This window comes from Uloborus diversus, chromosome 3 (assembly GCF_026930045.1).
Source record: "Uloborus diversus isolate 005 chromosome 3, Udiv.v.3.1, whole genome shotgun sequence".
Classification (NCBI taxonomy): Eukaryota; Metazoa; Arthropoda; class Arachnida; order Araneae; family Uloboridae; genus Uloborus; species Uloborus diversus.
Window position 1 is genome coordinate 95205649 of NC_072733.1, and position 23784 is coordinate 95229432.

The 23784-nt window shown below is 35.5% G+C and overlaps 1 protein-coding gene across 1 annotated transcript in view; it reads right to left on the reverse strand.

The window, feature by feature from the left end:
• LOC129218534 (inactive tyrosine-protein kinase 7-like) overlaps positions 1 to 23784 on the reverse strand; it is a gene marked incomplete at its 3' end in the record, with an annotated part of 222859 nt that overhangs the window by 23151 nt on the left and 175924 nt on the right. The window contains 1 exon segment of the mRNA XM_054852825.1: positions 1019 to 1300. Coding sequence (XP_054708800.1) covers positions 1019 to 1300 — 282 coding nt within the window.

Sequence of the window (23784 nt, forward strand, 5' to 3'; positions counted from 1 at the left end):
ATTTGGGGGGGGGGACCTCCGTGGGATTGCATAACCACCTAAACCCCCGGTGATGTCTAGCCCCCTCAATAATTTTTGCAAGTCGGCGCCCCTGCAGCCCAGCATAGGAAGTCACTGAGCTGGAGGTGGAAAACCTCTGAACCTCTTTCTTGGCTTCCTTAAGAGGAAGTGATCGATTAGAAAATGATTTTGTACACTGTGGATTGATTTATTTCACAAAAGTAAAAACAAAAATTCCATATAAATGAACTTGGGTCATGTTACTCCATATAAGAATAGAACTTTGAATTGGAAGAAGGAAGTTTATGCCCCCCCTCCCCCTCCCCTAGACTTTTGAGGCCTTGTTCAACGTTTTTATAGGTTATTTAACCAGTAATGATAAAAATAAAAAAATATAGCCTAATTTTTCAAATCAAGAAGAGCTTCAGGGGCACCAGCCCCAACCCCCCTTTTTTTTGCCCCCCCCCCTTTTGGTGCGCCGGCCACTTATGACTATTTCATTTACTAAACGAGATAGTATATTATCAGATCACTTGGGGTGCCCACCTAGAGGGGTCATTGCGCAGACTGTAACATCAAAATTTTTAGGTGTGGGGGGGGGGTTGAGGAGTATTTTTCACTTTTTTAAGAGTGGGAGAAGGGGTTCTTTGCAATATTTAGGGAGTGAGCACCCCTGCAGATCATTTGCTATTTCTTTTACCAATCAGAGATATCTTTTGAAACACGCTCGGTTTCCAGGAGTAACTTCTGATGGGTAATAAACATAGAATAATAAAAAATATCAATGTGGATGAAGGACATGTTAAAGCTAAAATCTGTTTTGACAAATAGCTTTTTACTATATAAAAATGCCATAAAGAGAAAATGACATAATATACAAAATAAGCACACTACATTAGATACTACAATGCAAGTAAAAAAAATACTGAACAATGCTATTTAAAAATATGCATTAAAATATAATTTTAGATTGTTAAAAATGTATTTTTATTAAATTTTACCATATAGAGTTTCATACCTGATAACTTCAGAGCAAAATTTTCACTACTGTTGACTGATCCAACATCATTAATAATTCGACAGGAGTAAACGCCATTGTCAAGCAAGGAAAGGTTCATTTTATGCAACTGGTTAGCTTTTAAAGACACTTTTTCTCCCCTAAACAGCTTTTCACCATTGTGATACCAAGTAACTTGAGGTTCAGGATTTCCTTCCGATTTGCATCGTAGAATGAGTTCATCTCCTACTTTTGGTTCAAGAGAAGATTCAGTTGGTATAACAGTTATTGCATCAGTTATCCCTATAAAACAAGCAAAAATTAATTATGGCTTCTTGTTTAATTTTCTGTTTCAAATGTTACATATACATTGTGAGAAAATCAGGCTTTGTACACGGAACCTTATTAATCAGGAACCACAGACATCCAAAGAGGAGCAATTTATATCAGAGACCGAGGGGACATGATTCAGTTGTTTAAATTTATTAAAATGAAAGATGTTACGGGGTGAAGTTTAGCACTGAAAACAGGACAAGGGGTCATTGTTTTAAGCTATTTAAATCTCAGGCTAACATGGCTGTTAGAAAAAATTATTATTTTAGCAGGGTAGTGGAGCCTTGGAACAGTTTACCGGAAGAGGTGGTAATGAGCAAGGGAGTAGATAGTTTTAAGAGTGCCATTGATCTTCACTGGGGATTGTAAATTGACTAGGACCAGTCTAGCTGGGCCCAGAGCCTGTTGCTGGTCGTCACTTTTGTATTTGTATCTCAAGGAAGGTTATGCTGGGCTGGAGCCCAGTGGACCATCGTGGGAAATAAGAGAATATTGTTGACCCTGGCACAAATATGACAACAGGAAACCATCAACAGCCTTCAGGGGATAAAGCCTTCTCATGTTATGTAGTGTATTTTACTAGTGAGGAGTAGAGAGATGTTATTTACACATAGTTATTTATTTACTACGGACAACACAATCACACTAACGTACACATAAAGCTACATCATCGAACTGTGAGATTGAAATCGAAACCAACACTAACTAGATAGCCTCGAACTGAGAGCATTAGAGTTCTATTCTTTCGGCGCCTGGATCGAGGTTATAAACCATGGAGGAAAGGATAACAGGGATATTATCATGGGAATATTACAATCTCCCACGCTTAAATTACATAGTCTGCAAGATATGGTGGTGGTTGACGTATTCTTCCTGATCTTCGAATAGGAAGATTTTGGAAAGTTCTGGCACGGTTTGAATCAGTAGAAACTGGATCAGGAGGTTTCGTCTCGATCCGAATTTCTGATGGCAAGGGGTCGAAATGATTTCCACTTGAGCTGGAACTCTTTGGATAAATTACTTCTTGAGTTGGAGAAAATTTTACTTTTGGAATTCTGGAAACTTCGCACTTTCTCAATTGGTTGACGTGTCTTTTTATAATCTGGCCTTCATCAAGTTGTATCAGGTAGTGCAATTTACCAAGTCGTTGTTTGACGCTTCCAAATCTCCATGACAGCTTATTGTTGGCATAAGACCGCGATTGTACGCGATCTCCCACGCTTAAGTTTCTGTGGTCTGGTACGGGAGGTGATAAGTACTTTGATTTGTTTTCCTTGTTTGGTGGACGTAATAGATCTAGTTTTATTCGAATTTGGCTTCCTAGATACAGTTCTGATGGAGTCTTTCCCGATTGTAGAGGTGTTGCTCGATAGCGGAATAAAATTTCTCGTACCTTTTCCTGTATTGAAATATTTTCATTTGACATTGTTTTTAATTTTTGTTTAAGAGTTTTTACGTTTCTCTCTGCGAGGCCATTGGATGCGGGATGACCTGGTGCTGTTGGTCTATGCTTAATTCCAAACTCCTTGCAAAATTCTGAAAATTCACTGCTTTTAAAAATACTTGCGTTATCGGAGACAAGTACTTGAGGTAATCCATGAACACTAAAAATATCCTTTAACAAACGTATTGTAGAATCACTAGATGGAGTGCTTTTCTGAATCTTGATTTCAGGTTATTTTGATTTTGCATCCATTACTATTAGAAAATTATATAGTAAGAAAGGTCCAGCGTAGTCGATATGTATTCCTTTAAAAATTGGACAAAGGCTCTTCCCAGTGATAATTCGATATTTTTCCAGGATTGTCCTTCACTTCTTCATTCTCGGACTAGATGCTCGATGTCTCGATCAATTTTCTTCCAATAGCAATATCTTCTTGCTAAGTTTTTCATGTTGACAATACCCAAATGGGTGTGATGGAGCTCTTTCAGGATATCTGCTCGAAGTTTCTCTGGAATGTAAACTCTGTGTCTTTTGAAAATTATGCCGTCTTGTAAAGAATATTCAGGATCATTACAGCTGCCTGATGAGAGTTCTTGTTTCAGTGCTGACAGTTCTGGGTCATTGTCTGTCTCTTTAGAAAGTACCTCATATGTAATTGAATAAGTAGAAATTTGATTTATAGTTTGCCAGTGAATAATATCGTCTTCTTGTAGAACGTTTGGATCTTTTAGCTTCAATGGTGCCCTAGAAAGGTAATCAACATTCTGGTTTTCTTCACTTCTTTTATGTTTGACTTTGTACTGGTACTCACTCAGGAATGCTGCATATCAAAGTAAACGGGATGATGTCATTGAGGGTATATGACTATCATGATGGAAAATTCTATATAAAAGACGGTTGTCAGTAATCAATGTAAATTCTTGTTGGGGAATGTGTCTTTACCTTATGTTCATAGAACTAAATAAAAGGTTTACAGAACCCCAACATCAAAAAGCCGTGCAGTCTGCCAGTAAGAAATAAAACATACTCAAAATAATATAAATAAATAACATTTATTCAAAAATATCACAGTACACAACAGGGAAAAATTTTGTTAAATACCAAAATTAATTTATATTGTAAACCCCCCCCCCAATTATCACAGAAATTTCAAAGTTAAATTGTTAAACAAACATTTTTAGAAAAAACGCGAAATATTTTAGAAAAATTGTAAAATGTCACCTTCCTGCGCTAAATGCGCATGTTTACATTGCTGAAGAATTTTGGGCAAAGCGTAACAGAATTGTAGATTCATCAAACTGTTCCATCATTCACCGCCCGATAGGCTTGCTTGGTTCAAGAAGAACTTTTTCATATACCGGAACACCAACTTGTGCACACACTGGAATACCACCGGAAACTTTCTGGAAATATAGTTGGAACATCCAGGAAATCCAATCAGGAAGGTCGCTCTGTAGGACATCGATGATTTCAAACTGATGACAGTTCCATTCGACCATAAGAGCACTGGTAAGTCAATCCAGGTATAGGCCAAGTTTAAGAATTAGGCCTAGTTGCAATGAGCTACATCTTTTGGTAATCTACCGCGAACACCTTCAGCAATGGTGACATTTTCCCTCCACAAAAAAGGAGTAATTTAAAACATTTTAAATAACAATTAACAGAGTAAAACTTATCCAAGCCCTGCTTGAATTCAAAAACGTTGCTTCAACAACGGCTCGAGCACGCCGCAACTTCCATCAACGACAACCAAGCACGGTTGCCAAACCGTCAAAGACCAATCCCTGATTGGTCAACAAAAATGGCAAGATGCCAATGGGGAGTAAACACAAATAATCAAGCGAGCACTGAAAATATTTTGATCAATCTATTTATACGTTCCATGACCGCGATACGTCATCCCATGACACACCCTACTTTGCATAGGAGATATACATCTCAACTATTCCTGATTGAGTGATTTAACAATCTTTCTATTCGTTCTTTCGGCTCAAAGTAGCCAAAAACATCTCAACCATCGGGTGTTACGTCATAGGATGATTCCGACGTTGCACGATCATGCCCGAATCAATTTCAGTTATCCGCCGCTGGGACACAGGACGCGGAGTGGCAAAAACATATCGGAGGTAAGTTTCAAAAAATAGTTTAACATTTGTAATTAAATTAAAAGTGATCCAAGATACTGAATAAAGGCTTTTAAGCCCAACAATTCTCTTCCAAAAATATAATTGTGAAATTTTTGAACTGTAAATTTAATAGCCAAAGCCTCTCTGTCCAATTGGCTGTAGTTCTGTTCTGCTGCTGTTAGAGATCTTGATGCAAATGACACTGGCTTCTCGGCACCTTTTACCATGTGCGATAAAACTCCAGCTATGCTGGCTGGACTTGCATCGCATGCGATCGTGATAGGCAAATTTGGGTGGTACGGAATTAAAACTCGGTCACTTGATATTTCATTTTTCAATTTGATGAACGCGGCTTCACAATTAGCAGACCAGTGGAATTTTACATTTTTCTTTAGTAAATGTCTTAGCGGATATGTAATAGATGATGCATTTGGCAAAAATTTGGAATAGTAGGTAACCATACCTAAAAAGCGTTTCAATTCATCCACATTTTTTGGTCGAGGTGCGTGAATTATTGCTTCAGTTTTCAGGGGACACTTTGAGATTTTGTTTTGCTCGATCACATATCCTAAATATGAAGTCTTATTTTTGAAAAAATGACATTTTGAGCTATTTACATGTAAATTTTACTTTTGTAAACGTTCTAAGCATGCAATCAACCGATCGCGACACTTGGAGAGAGTTTCTCCGTGGATTATTATATCATCGAAATACGTTGCAATTCCCTGAAGACCCATCAATATTTGGTCCAAAGTTCTATGGAATTCACTTGGAGCTGACTTGATACCGAAAGTTAAACGATTGATTTGATAAGTTCCTTGATGCGTAGAAATTGTTTGAATTACTTTACTTTCATCGTCAACGACTACATGCAAATAAGCTTTGAAGAGATCGAGTGTACAAAAAAATTTAGAGTTTCTGAGACTACTTAATATTTCTTCTATTTTTGGTATTGCATAATGTGCATCTTTCAATTGAAGATTTACGGCCACTTTATAGTCCTCACACAAGCGAACACCACCGTCGGACTTGGGTATAACAACAAGTGGTGAACCCCAATCGCTACAATCCACTTTCGTTATTATGTGATCGTGTTCTAGACTTTTAAGTTCCTCGTTAACTTTCTCGCTGAGGCAAAAGGGACATCGCGGGCTTTTAAAAATACAGGTTTTGAATTTTCCCAATTTTTTGTTTGAATACGGTAGGAAATTGTTTTATGATGCTATTTACTACATTTGAAACACCTACTATATTTACAGGAATTTCTTCAATTTTATTACTTTTATCAATATCGGATAAATTTATCTTCAAATGTCGAATCCATGTTCTTCCTAAGACTGGTGTAAACATATCTGGAACTATGTACAAAGTTTCTATACTAGTGATATTTTTATATTTCACACTAACTTTTACAAGACCCAATGGTTCAAAAATACCATGAGTGTAAGATCGAAATTTCACTTCTGTAGGCTGCAACTCATTTGTTAAATTCAATAAATCGAAAGCTTGTTCAGTCAAAAGTGTAAGTCCTGCACCTGAATCGACTTCAAATTTTTGCATTTTACCTTCTATCTGTACGTTAACCCAAAATTTTTCTGAATCGCACGATAGGTTAAATTTGAAGACATCAACAATTTGTGTATTACTTGAAAATTGCTTACTGTAGCTACATTTGTAACATATTCATCATTGTCTACACAACTTTATTTGCTTTTTTATTTTTCAAAAGTGTTGATAAACAAACTTTTTGGACATGTCCTCTTTTTTGACAAAGTTTGCAAAATAATTTTGAAACATCAGCACGACATTCACGGGAAAGGTGATTTGAACGTCCACATCGTAGGCATGTATTATGTATTCCAAGTTCACGGAAAATTAAATTTAAAGAAAACCTACGCCTAGAATTTGATCTATGTCGATTTTCAGAGTAACTTCTCTGTTTACTATTTGAGCGATTTGATTTAAACTGATTTTGTGATCTCGAAATTTTGTGAACTTGCTCTGATTTTGCAGTTGAATTGTGTTTCGATAATTCCCGGTTGTCTATTTTCGAAGCTTCTAAAGCTAACGCTTGTTCTACAGCTACATCGAAAGTTAAATCTGGAACCGTTAACAGTTTTTCTCGAATTACATCATCTCTCAACCCTCTAATAAATTGTGCATGCAAAAACAAATTAGCAACTGAAATTTTACAGTCACAATTAAATTCACAAGTAGAAGTAAATTTGCGTAGTGCCACTACATAATCAGATAGTTTCATTTTCGTTTTGGAAAGGGCATAGAAATTTGTGCTGTTCGATAATAATGTTAGGTTTAGGACACAAATGTTTTTCAAGAACAATTATTATTTCATCACATGACAATTCGTTTGGAAGTTGAGGAGCGATTAACGAGCATAATAAATTATAATGTTCAGATCCAATGCAATTGAGTAATATTTTCACACATTAACTGTTTATCTTCGAAAACGTTCTTGATTTGCAAATAATTTTCAAATCTGTGTTTATACTGTAAAAATGTCTCTGCGGATGCATTAAAACATTCGAAATTTGATAAAAATTTAATCGTACCTTTTTCGTTGTGCTCAGGAACATCTTTGTTTTCGTCTTTTTTCAAGATGAATTCCACGATTCTATCATTACTAGCGGTTAGAACTTTTAATAATTCCGCAAATTGCTGGGCATCCATAATGTTTTCTTCTTCTTCTTCTTCTTTTGGGAATTTTGCTACACTTAAACTAAGTGGCTTTATCCCTAATGATCCTGGTATCGAGGACTGAAATTCTGAGGGAAGGCAAACTTAAATTAGACCAAAACACTGATGAAAGAACATAACATGAGAAACAGAACGAACAAAGGTGGCAAGCCACACAACAAGACAAAACAAAACCAGGTCCCCAACTCGGGGATGGACTGGAGAACAAAAGTTAGCCAACATCGATGACCGATAAGAGAGCCAGCAGGCAAGAAAAGAACCGGGGGAAAAAATGAAATTTCAAAGATAAGACAGAAGGACAGAGGCACACAGCCTGCACAAGCCCGCAGTCTGTCTCTCTCTTTAGTATATTTGGAGCAATCCAGAATTGCATGATCAAGTGCCTCTGGAACTTTGCACCTTGAGCAGAGTGGGGAATTTGCCCTTCTGATCTGGAACAAGTTGTAATTTGTAAGAGTGGTGTGAGTCCTGGCCCTAGAGATTAAGACATCTTCATATCTACTATTGGGCATCATCCGGATCTTGTCGTTGATATTGATAAGGTGGCTGAATCTGTTGGCATAGTGAGATGAGTTCCAGTTTTGGAGGGCTTTCATTTTGAAACTGTTTCTGAGATTTTGAATAATGTCTTCAGGGGACTTCCAGTGGAGGATAAGGTTTTCACGATGGCCCATGTTCGCTATTTTGTCCGCAATTTCATTGCATTGTATTCCTACATGCGCAGGGGTCCAAGCAATGACAATGGAGTGACCGTTTTCGATGCAACTATTGATAATCTGAGCAATCATAGTGATGATGTGTGGAGATTTGTTATTGACGTTTTTGAGGGCCGTGAGGATTGATAAGCTGTCAGAGAGAAAAATAACTTTATCCCCAGTTCTTCCGAAACGACGGATGGCAAGCCACAAGGCCAAACCTTCAGCAGTGAAGATTGAGTTCTCATGAGGGATTCTTCCCATGATGCACTCTTTAGTATTGTTATTGTAGATACCGATGGAGGTGGAATTAGTGACTTTTGAAGCGTCCGATGCAATGATAGGGTTATTGTTCCAATTATTAATGCTATAATTATGGCAGGCTTTGCTGATGAGATTATTAGGGATCTTGTCATTTTGAAAAGGCAGGCTCTTGAGAAAAATGTTGCGGTGTTTTGAATTATCAACAATAGGAATGCAAAGTGGGATGATTTGGCTGGGGTAAATATTAAGATCTTTAAGTAGATTTTTCTTTTTTATTGCCAGGGGAGCTTTGTCAGTGTTTGCAGGTATGAACTTAGTCTCGAAAGAGAGTAAACGCTTTCTGACTGTAGAGAAATTCCCTAATGCGACTTGACGTATCATGAAGATTTCTGCGTTGAGGCTATGGCTATGTTGGCAGGTGGTTTCTTTAGCTTCCATGAGAAGGACCGGGATAGGGGTGAATTTGGGGAGGCCCACAGCTACCCGAATTGCGGAATGGTATATTGTTTCAATCTTCTTTTTATTTGTCTGGGAGCATGAGGAAAAGATACGGCTTCCAAAATTTATTTTGCTTTTTATGCCACTTTTCGCTATGATTAACAGATCCTTAGTTCTCGCTCCCCATCTTTTCGAAGCAACGGCTTTGAGAATGTTGGTGTATTTGTACACTTTTTGAGATAAGTGGTTGATATGGTTTTTAAAGGTGAGATTGCGGTCGAAAATGAGGCCCAGGATTCTGATATCCTCACTCCATTTGATGTATTTTCCGTTAATGGATAGATTACGATTAGTTTTCTTTTTTTTATGTTTGAAAAATGTATTGCCACGCACTTTTCCAGTACGATCTTCATATGCCAGCACTTGCACCATTCTTGAATTTTTGAAGGCAGCCTGGAGATCGTTAAGTGCTGTGTCGATTTCGGCCCCTGAGCTGATCAAAAAGATGTCGTCAGCATATGTGAACAATTTTGTATTCCTATAATGGGCTTGACATAAATCGGCAATGTATATTTGGAATAAGAAAGGGCTCAAGACCGCTCCTTGAGGGACGCCTCTATTGGTGTAAAATTTCGCTGAGTAATTTCCTCTCCATTTAACTTGGGCGGACCGGTTGTTAATGAAATTGTGAATCCAATAGGCTGCTTTCCCTTGAATTCCGGCTTGCATCAGCTTCCAAATTAGTCCATCGGTCCAGACAGAATCGTATGCTCCTTTAAGGTCAAGTGCAACAAGGAAAGTAAATAGCTTATTACTTCTGGATTGGAAAATTTCATGATGAATACTAGTAAGTATGACCACACAGCCTCTGAAAGGGAGGAAGCCAAATTGATTGGGCGGAAAGATATTGGAAGTTAGGCTATAATCAATTAATCGTTTGAGGAGCATTCTTTCCATAGTTTTCCCGAGTGCGGAGGTGAGTGATATAGGACGATACGAGGATATATCTTCGCGACTTTTACCTTTTTTGTGGATAGGGATGATATGGGCACTCTTGAAAAAATTTGGGATTTCCCCGGTTAACCAGGAATGGTTAAGCATATTGAGGATCTGGATAAGGTTGGTGTGAGAGATTCCTTTCAGAGCTTTTGCGGAAATATTGTCGGGTCCGGGAGATGAATTTCGGTTATTTTTAATAGCTTCTTCTAATTCAGTAATAGTGAAATCCTTATACAAGTCGTTGTATCCACTGAAATCCAAAGGTATTACCATGTTTATGTTTGTGTTCTTGAAAATAGTAGCAAAGGCGTTAGCTTGGGCTATGGGTGTATGAATTTCATTGGTGCGAATCTTAAGGATGAGGTTGGAGTTAATTTCCTTGTGCACCCATTATTTTGTATGTTTTCCAAGCCTCTTTGCTAAATTTCGTTTTTGCTATGCGTAGGAAATTCCTTTTTTTGCCCAAGAGAATATTACACTCCTGATTCCACCAGGGATTATTACTATTGTGTTTAAAGACATCCAATTTGCTATTTTTATATAGGGAATTATTCATCATTTTACTAAAAGTGTCGAGGTCGAAATCGTTACTATTAGAGAGCTGAGTGTTCACCTCCTTGAGGTAATCCTGCCAGTTCAGTTTCCAGCGTTTGCTGATTATAGTCCCGAGATGGGGAAGGTGAATCTTGACTAGGTGGTGGTCACTGTCGAAAGGGTCTGGGTGTACGTCGTAAGAAATGATGTTGAATAGGTCTAAGGACATGATACTGAGGTCCAAAAGAGCTGGTTTATTGTTGATTGACAAATACGTAGGGGTAGAGCTGTTTAAAAGGGCCATATTATTCTCAGTAATCCAGTCAAGGAGCACCTCCGCATCTCGGGTGTTAATGATGCTACCAAGGGCACTATGGTGAATATTAAAATCGCCAACGATCAAAAAGGGGGGAGTAAGAAAATTTTTAAAAGCATTTAACCAGGAGTTGCTCCAGTTTCCTGAGGGAGAATAAACATTGAAAATTTTTAAAGTGGTGCCGTTTAGCAGGCATTCTATCCCAAGGATTTCAGTTTGTGATGGAGGGAGATGCATGTTAATGGTTTTAGCGGAAATTTTGTTGTTGATGGCGGTCAAAAGTCCACCTCCCGGTCGGTTTTCTCTATCTTTGCGAAAGACGATTTTATCCTTCAGATGGAAGGTAGTGTTATTGTTCAGAAAAGTCTCCTGGACGGCAATGATGTCAGCTTTATGAAAAAAGGAAGAATTGAGCCAGGTGCGTTTGTTTGATATGCTACGAGCATTCCAATGAACTATATAGCTACTCGCCATGGGGAACCAAAAAAGAACGGAGAAAAGGAAAGACACGAACGCACCAGACAAAAGCCCGAAAGGGCCATTAGTTCACCCCAGACAACGGCCCACTGGCCTCAATTTCCATTTGGTTCCCGTTCCCAATCTTATCGACGGGTGGAGCATTTTTTCTTCGCTTGCTGAAGTTAATTTCAAAGTCTGAATCAAAATTGTAGGGAGGGATCTTGTTTTTACTCCCTGTGTTACTGAGAAACCCTTGCATTAGTCTTGTGACGTTATAATTAATTTGCGAAAGACAGCTTTTCATAACTTCCTCGATAGAGCTTTGAAGTTGACTGATCTGACTACGAATGTCTTCCTTCATTTTTTCCTCGAATTCTAACATCTTTTCCTTGAGCGTATTATTCAATTCATCCCTTGTGACAAAGTTCCCATTAGTTTCTTTAACTGTAACAGAAGCGTATGTATTTTTTGCCTTTTGACACCTCCTTCGGGCTTCAGTGATACTGAGATGTTGTGTGCATTTAAATTCTAAAATTTTTGCTTCACTAATTCGTTTTGGGCAGGAGTTCAAATTTGCCTGGTGTCCTTCCCCACAATTCGCACATTTAGGGGGGGGTGCACAGATTTCCTTGCTGTGTCTCTCAGCGCAATTGATACATGAGCCCGCTTCAGAGCATGTGCTTGTGGCATGATTATAGGCATGACAGTTCCCGCATTGCCGTAGTTTTTCGATGAATAGGGTAATTTTTTTTTTTCATTAGGAACAATTTAACATGTTCAGGCAGCTGGAATCCAATAATTGTAATTAATACAACTTCAGTAGGGTTTTTGCCCTGGGGGGTATTTTTCATATAATGCCTGGCTTCTAGAACCTTCATTTTATTTTCGAGTTCAATTTCTGCTATCAAATCCGACATGCAAACTTCTGTATCAATGTCTTTAATTAAAAAGCGAGATGTGTAGTTTTTAATTATGACATGAACCTGTATTTTAACATTGAGAAGGGTAGTTAGTTTAGCAATTTCTTTCGCACATTCTATACTTTCAGAGATTATTAGAATACTGTTTCCTCGAGTGAAAGTTATGCTAGATATATCTTTTGCATAGCTGACCTTGGAAATAATTTCCGCCTTAATATCCTTAGGTTTGTTCCGAGGGAGTTTTTCTGTGCCGATCTCAGATACAAAAATGGGAAAGGAGGTGACCCCTTTGTCATTTGCCTCGGTGATGAGGTCTGTGATTGAGATATTTTCTGTGTGACTGTGTGCCTCCATGGAGACCTGGTACATGCACAGCAACAAAAAAAAAAGAGAAAGAAACAAAAAGGAGAACTCCTTACCTAGGAGCCAAAAGGAAGCAAACACCGAACGACTCAGGAAACCTCTGTCGAAGGTGGGAGACCTGCATATGTAAAACTAAACGCTCAACGACGAAGAACATTGACACGGTATGTTCGATAAGAGAAAAGAATTCAATTCACCAGGAGACTGAAACGTCGCCATCTTGACCTATGAATGACCTTGAAGGAAAAAATGGCTAATTCGATTCGGTAGCAATATCAACTACATAAAAGGAACAAAATAGCAAAAAAGTTACACTGAAAAGCACTGCTTCTAATAAAACAAACTATCCAAATGATTCATCTTGAAACGTAATAACGAAACATCCACTAGTTCAGCTCGCCACGCAACCTCCCCGGCAACAAATAATGTTTTAATCCTCGTCGCCAATTACTGTAGTGTATTTTACTAGTGAGGAGTAGAGAGATGTTATTTACACATAGTTATTTATTTACTACGGACAACACAATCACACTAACGTACACATAAAGCTACATCATCGAACTGTGAGATCGAAATCGAAACCAAAACTAACTAGATAGCCTCGAACTGAGAGCATTTGAGTTCTATTCTTTCGCCGCCTGGATCAAGGTTATAAACCATGGAGGAAAGGATAACAGGGATATTATCATGGGAATATTACATGTTAACAAATAGAGGATGGAGGAAAATAATCTAATTCATGAGCTAAGCAAACTGGTTAAGTACCAATAACACTGGCCAACACACATTTTGGTGCTGGGGTATTTGGAGTTGATTTCATATGAATTTGATGCCCTGAATTCAAATATAGCATTAGTTTTTGCCTAGGAGGTCGAATTTCTGAGATATAACATTTTAGTGAAATATACGCTACACTATTTACAGTTAAATCCATGGATCAAATAAATATACTAAACACGGATTTTTTATTATCAAATTTAAATATTATTATACTTGTATATAATAATAAATTCATACAAATATAATATGCTAATTATATACGATAAAATAATGATATATTAATAAGATAGAGGAAAAAATCAATGATGAAATCAACTACTCACTGAACACTTCCGAAGCTTCTTTTCCGTAACATTCTTGAATGTTTATAATAAACAAAGAAAGAGGAAAAAGTACTCAATGAAGCTACCTACTCACTGAACGCTTTAGAAGCTTCTTTTCTTTGACATTCTTGAATATATTATGGGACAATGCCTTTTTAAATTCCAGCAGTAATCTGCCATCATTTGCGCATCCCATCTACCTTGGAAGCGGTCCTCCAGAGTTTTAATATCCAGGTGAAATCTTTCACCTGTTTCCTCAGTAGTGTCTCCTAAATTGTCAGGAAAACGGTCTAAGCGGCTGTGTAAATAGTGCACCTTAATGCTCATGTTACACCCAAGGGATTTGAAACTGTTAGCATCTCGTTTACCAGTTCAACATAGTTTTCAGCTTTGCATTTGCAAAGAAAATTTCTGAAACTACAACAAATGAAGTCCAGGCTTTTCACTAAGCCTCATTCATCGAATTTACGAAGGTAGGAGGCATTTTCCCCCCTTTATATGCAATGCACAATACGTTCTGGTTCTGATATACAAGCCTTTACATAGGCCATACACAGCCTACATTATAGCCATACATGCAAACCTTATTATACGAGCCTTTACAAATTGCTTCATAAGGCCCAGTTTGATATGCAGTAGAGGAAAGATGATTTTCTCCCGTGCAACTAAGGGGTCATTAATGATATTCTTTTCCCCAACATCCATGTTTTCTCTTTGAGGCCACTCTTTTCTGACCCAGTGGTGTGTTTTGTCTGCTATCCCAGAGGCAAAAGAAGCAAGGATATTTGGTGTGGCCATTTTGCTGTCTGAGAAGAAGGTTTACCATTTTCGAGTTCACACAAGTTACCCATTGATGTTCATGATAATTTATCTTCTCCAAGGCCAAACCTGTGCTGTTATATTATTTTCGTTGAGTGAGCAATGAGGAACCTGCATGGTTCGGGTAATCGCGGAACGTTGATTGATTTGAATATTCTTCTACTTAAAACTCCCAAAAATCTACTCAGTTTTTAAAAAACTGACTTGGATTCTTCAAAATTACAGCTTAAAATTAGCTAAAAACGGAACAAAGCTCACGTGACACAAAAAGAGGAGGAGCATGCACAACGTCAAGATCAGTCCCTGGGTTACAATAGAGCCGGTTCCGAAGGAGTCGAAACGAAGGGGATAGGACATCGGCGCACTAGAGAGAAGGCCGGGACTGAGAGCGAGTGAGTCATCGCGAGTCGTCCTTTCCTTTCATCTTCAGGTTGGCTCGGCCCGAAAATCGCGCTGCAATGTCCAGTGCTCAGATGCATTAAAAGTATTTCCAGCTCTTTTAGATCGATAATAACTATTCTACAGTTCACAAACATATAATTGAAATCAGTTTTATTGCACGGCACATATTTGATTATTTTTTTTCTTTGCTTCGCTTTACGATTGAATCTTACTGAAAAAAACATTTTTTGCATGCCACCTTTATCTTTCTTACATTCTTTATTCTTCCTCTTTTCCCCACATTCATTGAAATATTACAGGAATTACTTTGAATGTAAATTTTCCCCGCTTTCAGTATGACCTTTAAACGTTAAAAAACAGGAAAAACTCTTTAACGCTCATATATTTTTAACGTAAGGAAATCAGTTTTTGATTAAAAAAGTTGATTCCACTTATTCTTTACACTACTTTAAACTACCTAAAATAACATACATATTTAAACAAAACTAAAAATGATTTCACACAATTAAATTTAAAATAAATTTATTTCAATGTTGTATTATAAAACTCTTACAATATTCACATAAAATACAGATCACTGAATACATATCTTTGCACAAAAAGCTCTAAAATTAATTGTACAATAAATGTCAAACTGAAAATTACAGCATCAGTTATGTTGATTTTCTGAGTATTTCTGATCTTACATACTATGATATAAAACCAACTTAATGCAAATGCATATTATTCATTTCAAATTTAGTACCGATGGCACAATAGTACACTTGATGCAGAAAAACATGGGAAAATAACTAAATTAGGTAGTGTAGTTAATCATAAACGAGATAAAAATCATATGATGACTTGGAAGAAAAAGCAAAATGTAATTTTAAAATACTTCTTTTAGAACTAAATATGTATATATTTCAAGAACACATACTAGAAAAAATAAAATAAGTTTTACTCTTCTGTATGTATGGATGGTATCTTCAAATCAGATAGTTACCAATTTTTATTTGCCCACTTTCTTGTAAACGAAGATCGTCCTGTTTAGTTTATATGTTTCATTTGTCAAAATAATTGCAAGATTGAGTCTTTTCATTTGATGAGTAATTGTTAGATTATCTTTTTCGTTTTTTAATTTCTAAGCACATGCTTTAACTTTATTTTCAAGAATTCAGGAATGAAGTTATCTTAATCTTAAGCATCCTTTTCGATTTTGCTCGAATGTGCAGAGTTTAGTAATAGGCTTCAGGAATTTTCTTCACGCCCAACATTTAATGTTGTTTCTTAAGATTTCTTCAGCATTGTTTTTATTATTACAGAAAAAACCTCTGAATACAATGGCTGCTCATAAAAAAGTAGCAACTAATTTAAAAGTGTCCAAAACTGACTAAAATTTTTAAGTTATTCAAATACAGTAAGACAATTTGAAGTGATAAAAAAAATGAAAGAAGACAAACACTTGTGAAAAAAAAAAAATGTAAAGTAGAAGGGACGAAAAAATTAACACAGAAAAAAAGACAGAACTATAAAATTTATTTTTTAAGAGCATCTCTAAGATTTAATTTAAAAAATGATTTAAATCAACGATTTCCAAAAAAAAATAACCAATAACATTTCATTTGATTTGCGTTTAAAATTGCTGATTTAAATTTTTGACACACTATGATTAACTTTAAGAATAAAAAATCATTTTTGCAATGTTTGAAGTTTTCTTTTTTTGGTTGGTTGTTTAACACTTAAATGATCATTCATTTTTTTGCAATAATTTTTCAATAAGGAATTTGTTGAGCTCCAAATTATTGTTTTTAAGATGTATTCAGAACAATGTTCCTTAATTCTGCAGTCAGTGTCCAAAAAATGCTCTTCTTCAAGAAGTATTTTTAATGTTATTTCTGTAACTATTTCACGTTGCTTGGAAGATTTTAGAAACATTTCTTCCAAAGGACTAGAAATTAACTTTTGCACGATTATATAGTTTTGTGAAACTGCATGTATCACATCAGAAGAAGGATAATTTAATCCTCCTCTATCCAAATTTTTAATGAGCTTCTCTGCCTCATCGATGTTTAAACTTTCTTCTGTCACAAGAGAATCCTTACATGATTCGCATTTTGTTTTTTTCAAATAAATGTGACAGCAATACCCCGCCAAATATATCAATACAGGTAATATGTCTTTAGTGCTTGTAATATCAGCATTTGAGATTGAAATTTTGGGTAAAAAATAATTTAAATCCAAGTCAATATTCCGATATGTACTGTCAGGGCTGATGCTTAAATCCTTGATAGTAATTTTTCCATGTAGGTTTGAGGTGATTGAAAGATCCATCATGCTATGAATGCGTAACTTTGATTCGGATTCAAATATTTGCCTAATTGATACATGATATTGGGATCCCAACAGTTGCCTATACTTCCCGAAACGGGATTCCAAAGGATCGGTTTGCACCTTTCCAGGAAGAAAATACTCTTTATTAAATTGTTTGATACAATACCGACCCATTTCTAAAATACCGGCAGTAGTGTGCTTAAGAGCAAAATGTGTCTCTTTAGATAATTTCCCCCCTGTTGTTTCAAATGATTCCCATTTATGAAGCCATACGATAAATATCTCCAAAAAAATTACATTTGCATCTTCATTCGGGAATTTTAATGGTTCTTTTTCCTTATCTTTAAATCTGACACTTTTATACGGAGTTTTCACATTAACGATGTTCCACCATTTTAAAATTATAGAAATGAATTCGACTGTGCCTTCATAATCTGAAAGGTTGTGTTTCTTCCCAAGTTCTAAAAGGGCTTCGACCGTAAACTTGTTGAACACTTGCAAAACTAATTTGACATTTTGCTTTTCCAAGTTTGAAGGGCACAAGGCCTTTAAAGATAAACCATAACTATATTTCAAAATATTGTTACATTCTAATTTATGTAAATCTTTCAGAGTTCCAAAAGAAGCTGTATACCTGATATCTTCATCACTATCGAATTTGGGAAAATTAAAGCTCTGTCTATTATTTTTTTGATTTATCCAGTTGTTCCGAATGCATTTCAAAACACTATCAATTATAAAAAAATAGAGGTTTGGATCGCATGGATGAGAATAAACGTTACTTCATTTAGGTGGTGTGCTAAAAAAACTCATAATTTTTCTATTGATTGAATTATTATCACTGACAACACAAATAATGTTGAAGCCAATGCTTTCAAGTTCAATGATAAGCTTTTTTACTATTTCATGTAATATATCAGCTTTTAAAGATTTCACGGGTAAGATGTGTATTACATCTTTGTAACTGGAAAATAAACTGTTAAGCATAAACACATAAGCAGAGGTAGCTGCCTCAGAACAGTCATGAGCTGATCCAACAATATTGCCACCTTTAAAATCAAAAAACTTCTTTAAATGAATTTCATCCATCATCAAAGTTACTGTTGTATCGTTAGGAGACAAATAAGGAAATTTTTGTTTTAATGTAACCTAAGAAATTTGAGTCTAATTGCTCTGTGACTGGGTTTGTATTTAGCTTAGAACATAGTTTAACTATTGTTTTGGGATGAGGCAAAATTAAGTTATTGGAACGTCTTAAAAACTTGTATGCATGAGGAGATATAGAATGCATTAAAGAACAGAATATCATAAAATCTGCCGAATATCTCAAACATTTTTTGTTAGTTGTCAAAAGTTGGAATTGTTGAAGAACTAGATTTAAAAGAGCTTTATATTCATGATCTTCACTACTATACTTTTTTTCTAATTTTTCTACAAGAGACAAAATGAAAGTAATAATGGAACTACATTCATTTTCATCATTAACATTTACAACGCATTTTAAATGAGAAAGAAGTTCTCTTATCTCCGACATGGAGCTTACCTTTAAAGGAAGGAAATGCGTCCCCAACTTTTTCACCTCATAGTTTCCATAATATGCAGACAACTGCAAATACTCCTGAATAACGATGGAATACTTAATGCTAGGAGCTGGTAACTCACACATGTTGAAAATGACCACTCGATCACTGTTTCTGATCACAGTAACCTCTGCATCTATTTGCTCTCCACTGATGAGCAGTAATAGTTCCGAGTATGAAGAAAAAAAGTATTTATGGTCCTCTTGCGTTTTTGTTTCCAAACTGGCACTGATTGCTGCATGCAAGTGAAGATTTTCCCTTTCTTCTTTCTTTTTATCTACACTAGTTCTGCATCCTTTCGTATGCGATGACAGATAGGAGGGGCCTCCTGTTATTTTAGAAGGAACGGCATTCTTTACTAAGCGTGGATACTTCAAAGGCACGACCAGCTTTTCCCCAGTTTTTTCTATGAAACAACTTGTCTCTTTCTCAATTTCATGAACCAAAAAATGTAGCTCACAAACCTGTGAAACAAAAAGCAGATTAAAGTATAAGCAAATTTTGAATGCACGTGAAACAGCAGTTAATCACTCTCACGAAATAAAAACACTTATTCTCTTAGTAACTAATCTTTTGTCTTTTTTTTCTTTTGACACTTTTTCAATTTTATTGCTAAAATTACATTACACTAATAATTGGAAACTGCATTTTTTGTTCATGTGTTATTCAAGTTAAATATTAAATGTCACCAGGAAATTATTTCTGTTAAACTTTACTCAAAGGTTACACTTTGAAAATATCCATCTAAAATTCATTTCTTTTTCGTTACTAAATTTGAAGTTAGTGTATTTTTTAAAATTTCTTGAGCAGCTTCCATATCCAGTCGCAGATTTTAAGTCGATTTTATGCATACTGTTTTTTAAATTTTATTATTTTTAGAGCAAATATATTTTAGAAATAGCATGATGCAATAGTACCCACATCACAAAACTACCTAGTTATTTCATATTGCTCCCTATTAAAGAAAAAAGAAACTGTCTATGCTTCTAAAACTTTAAGCAAGTGACGCTAAATCTAATCCTTCATTTTCTCTGAGCTTTATGAGCTAATTTAGTTAGAACTATTTAAACATTGAGGATTTAACAAACAAATTTATATTTCTCAACAATACAAGTTACTAATAGTAATCATTGTCTTCTTACTTGAACTTGGACCGGTATCTATTATTGGCGAAGGAAGAAAAAATATCACTAAAGAATTTCATGTTTGCTTTAGAGAAAACTTCATTCAAAATTCTCATTCTGTTTTCCGTTAATATTACTGTTTAAAGGAAACCAATTTCTTCAACAATGAATTTCATGGCTAATTAATTCAAAGCGAAATTACTAATTGTATAAAATTTACTGCTTTGAACAATAACTTTTTTTTAAAAAGAACAACAAAGATATGGAACCTAAGTTAGACCATACCCTATCCGCTTAAAAAACCATCAACAAACATTTCAAAACACATATTTTTTTTAAGAAAAAATATAATCAAGCAAAGATGTGGGACATATATATATTACATTTTCTTTTTAAAACCATTATTTCTTTATGATTATTACTGCCTTTTTTTTTTTTTTTTTTTTTGCTTTTGCAATTTAAACCATTTGTTCTGTTGTTTAAACTCTTAAAGTAAAGTTCCCTTTAATTTATTTTCTTTTCGAAGCAAATCTTAACAAGTTTCAACAATTTAGCATTTTAAAAAGAGTGCTTCGAAACTGTTTTTCTTTCTTTCTTTTTTTTTATGGCTTAAAAGTTTGGTCAAAATAAATTTTTATCCTACAAATGCATCAATAAGTTATTCAATAGAGAATTATGCAGACAATCAGTCACAAAAGACAGGTAATTTTTCTACCTCATTTTGGAATTGTTAACTGTAAAAGTACCATATGAGGACTAAAAACTTTGGGTTTGATATCTTGACAATTATGTTTATTTATAAATTAGTTATGTACTTATTATTTTACATTGACTGCATTCATTTTGACTGACTTACAGCATGTTATGTTTTTAATTTAACAAACCACGCTAACATTTTTTTATTGTTAAAAATTAGAAATAAAATATAAACAAACAATGTTTCAGATTCAGCTCCACTGTAGGTAGGTGGTATGAATATATTTATGAAACAAAAACTTGCGATTTTAATATTGCTAACATAAAATACATAAATTTACTTACTCGAAAATGCTTTGTTGGAGAAAAGTCCTGTCTTCTTATTGCGTGAATCCAGCGCTTTCTTAAACCATCATCTTTCGGGAACGCAAAAGTGTGAACTTTAGGTCCATTGGCGTAATTGCCGTTACATAGAGGCACCACGCACTTATGCGGCATATTTACCAACTGATATTGTTCATTCTATTAGAGGGAATAATGAAAATGAAGACATGTTACGTTCTTTTACGAAGAAAGCAAAAGCACCAACGGTCGCCTGAAGATTCAAAATGTCCGTGTGTCAACAACGCTAATCGCTCGCTTCCCTCGCACCCCTGGGAGGTCATTCTAAGCTTCTTTGCTTTCGACTTCGACATTTCTCGTCACGTGATCGGCTCTGACGTAAATATCTCGCAATCTGCGATTCCAAGGTCCCAACTCCCAGCTGTCGGCGAACGGGCGAGTTTAAGAGAAGAAACGCGAAGGGGGGAGAGGATTTTTCGCCGGTTACGGGTAGCATGAGAGGCGCGCTGAGGCACGTGACTTCTTTCAACCAATGTTCTTTCAGCGCACGGAGTTTTTGTTTCGCTTCATCCGTGTACGATAAGGCGCGAACTTTGAAGAATCACTGAAAGGCCTGTAAATGGCTGCTTCAAAGTACACATTTTGTGTGACGAAGAATCACATTTAAATCATCTTAGATTTTCTTTAAGAAAATCCAAGCGTCCATAAGAATAAATTCTCATAGGAATTCACGAAAGAGGATAAAAAGAAAAAATGGGTCGAACTTGCCCATCTGTTAAACCCCGAGGGCTCCGGTGCTCAAAGCATTCTCAAATGGCAAAAGGTAAGTCATGTTTTATGCATATTTCAACATTACAGTGTCTAAAACAATTATAGAAGAGGGGGGGGGGGAGCCAATACATAAATAAGTTGAAAATTAAACGTAAAATATGTTGATTTACAATATAACACCATCGATATTAGTAACTTTAATCAATAGTAATAATAATAACCTTAAAAAATAATCATGATATTAAAAAAAAAAATCTTTACTATCATAAATGCAGACGAAGAAATATAAATTGTCCGTAATCGTGGATTGAATATATGTTATTATTGTTGTCGTGTTTAATGAAGTGCAGAGTGCGAAAGGTTTAGATGCACCCGAAAGTCTTCATGAAAAAAACCTGCCATTCAAATTGAATATATAAAAGACTAAAATACAGGGGTGTGCGCACCAAGGAGGAGGGGGGTTAAGTCATTTCGCTAACTGCACCATTGAAATTTTTAGGGGTGTTTTTTCATTTTGGGGGCTCTTGCTTTTGGAGAGGGGAGTCTTCGTGATATTTGGGGGGCCGTTGCTCTTGGGGAGGGGGGCACCCCATGTAAAATGTAAAAGGCTTGTTGGGCTAATTGAGCTTTTGGGGATGAGAGCACACCATAACAGAGTATATAATCTTCCATATTATGATTGGTTATGTAAAAACCAAGACTGTTGGGGATACCCTCCCTTCCCCCCTATCAGTTGTAATTATAACAACAATCTCAGTTTCGAAGACATATTTCAGAGTTTTTTCTCTCTTATCTTTAAAAGTTATAATTTAATAAGTATATGCTAAATAAAAAATTTTATTTCTTCATTATTCCTGTTTTCAAGATCCCATTTCTTCTAAGTATTGCTTTTCAATTGTTCTTCAAAAAAGTACTTTTCTAGATTTCATTTTTTAAAACAAACAACTTGTACATATGATTACATAATTCCATCTTTATTTTCAAGATTAAAAAGTTAAACCAGCAATCTTGGTTACAAGAGCAGTTTAAAATAAATAAAAACTTCGCTTCTGTAAATATATTGAAAAATATTGGCAAAGGAAATAATTTTTTTAATCATAGTTTCACTTCAGCTGATAAAGAACTTTAAAGTAAGTTCAATCAAAGGGAAAGATTCTAAATTGAAGAAGAAATGAAAAGGAGCGTTTTGATGTATTCTCTTTTCTTTCAAATGCATCATATTATACAGCAGCCAATTTACAAATGCTTACAGTATAATCAAATACAGTATTTGCACAATATTGCTTATTTTGATGTCAGCGAAATGGAAAATCAAATTTTGGAATCAATTCCCCAGAATTACCAGCCTCGGTACTATTTTGTAATTCGTTAATCAATATCAAATTTCAATGAAGAAAAATAAATTTTCTTACAAATTGAATTCAATTGAAATCTTATGAAAAGAACTCTACACCCTCTTTTGAAATAACAGTGGGTATTTTAAAAAATTTAGGGAAAAAAAGGGAAGGGTATTTTACAACAAAATAACGCAGAAAAAAAAACCTTCGTCAGTGGCGTGCCTAGCATGGGTCACGTCCGGGGGGGGGGCAGTAATTTGTGGTGTCATCCTCCCCCCCCCTAAAAACGCAAAAACAGGGGATTGTAATATTCTGTGTAAACATGAAATTCATACAATTTTCAGAAACAATTACTAGTACTTTTGTGTTATAACTAAATTTTAAGTGGGAGAATGTATAGAAAACAAATAAAAATTATGAACGCTTTTTATATAATTTGCCCTAGACGCATTTGTGCTGGCCGTCGAGCTGTCAAAAAAAATAAATAAATAAATAAATAAGGCGGCGTAGGAAATTTATAGCCCCTTAATTTTTTCAAATGCATTATCTCTTGAAAATAGGGGACCCCCGATCCCTCCCCCCCCCCCATCTTATTTCCTAAGTGATAGATTTGGTTAAAAGAAAATGAAATCAATGGAAATAATCAACCTTAGCCGAGAATGCATTTTTATTCATATACTCGCATCTTTTACAT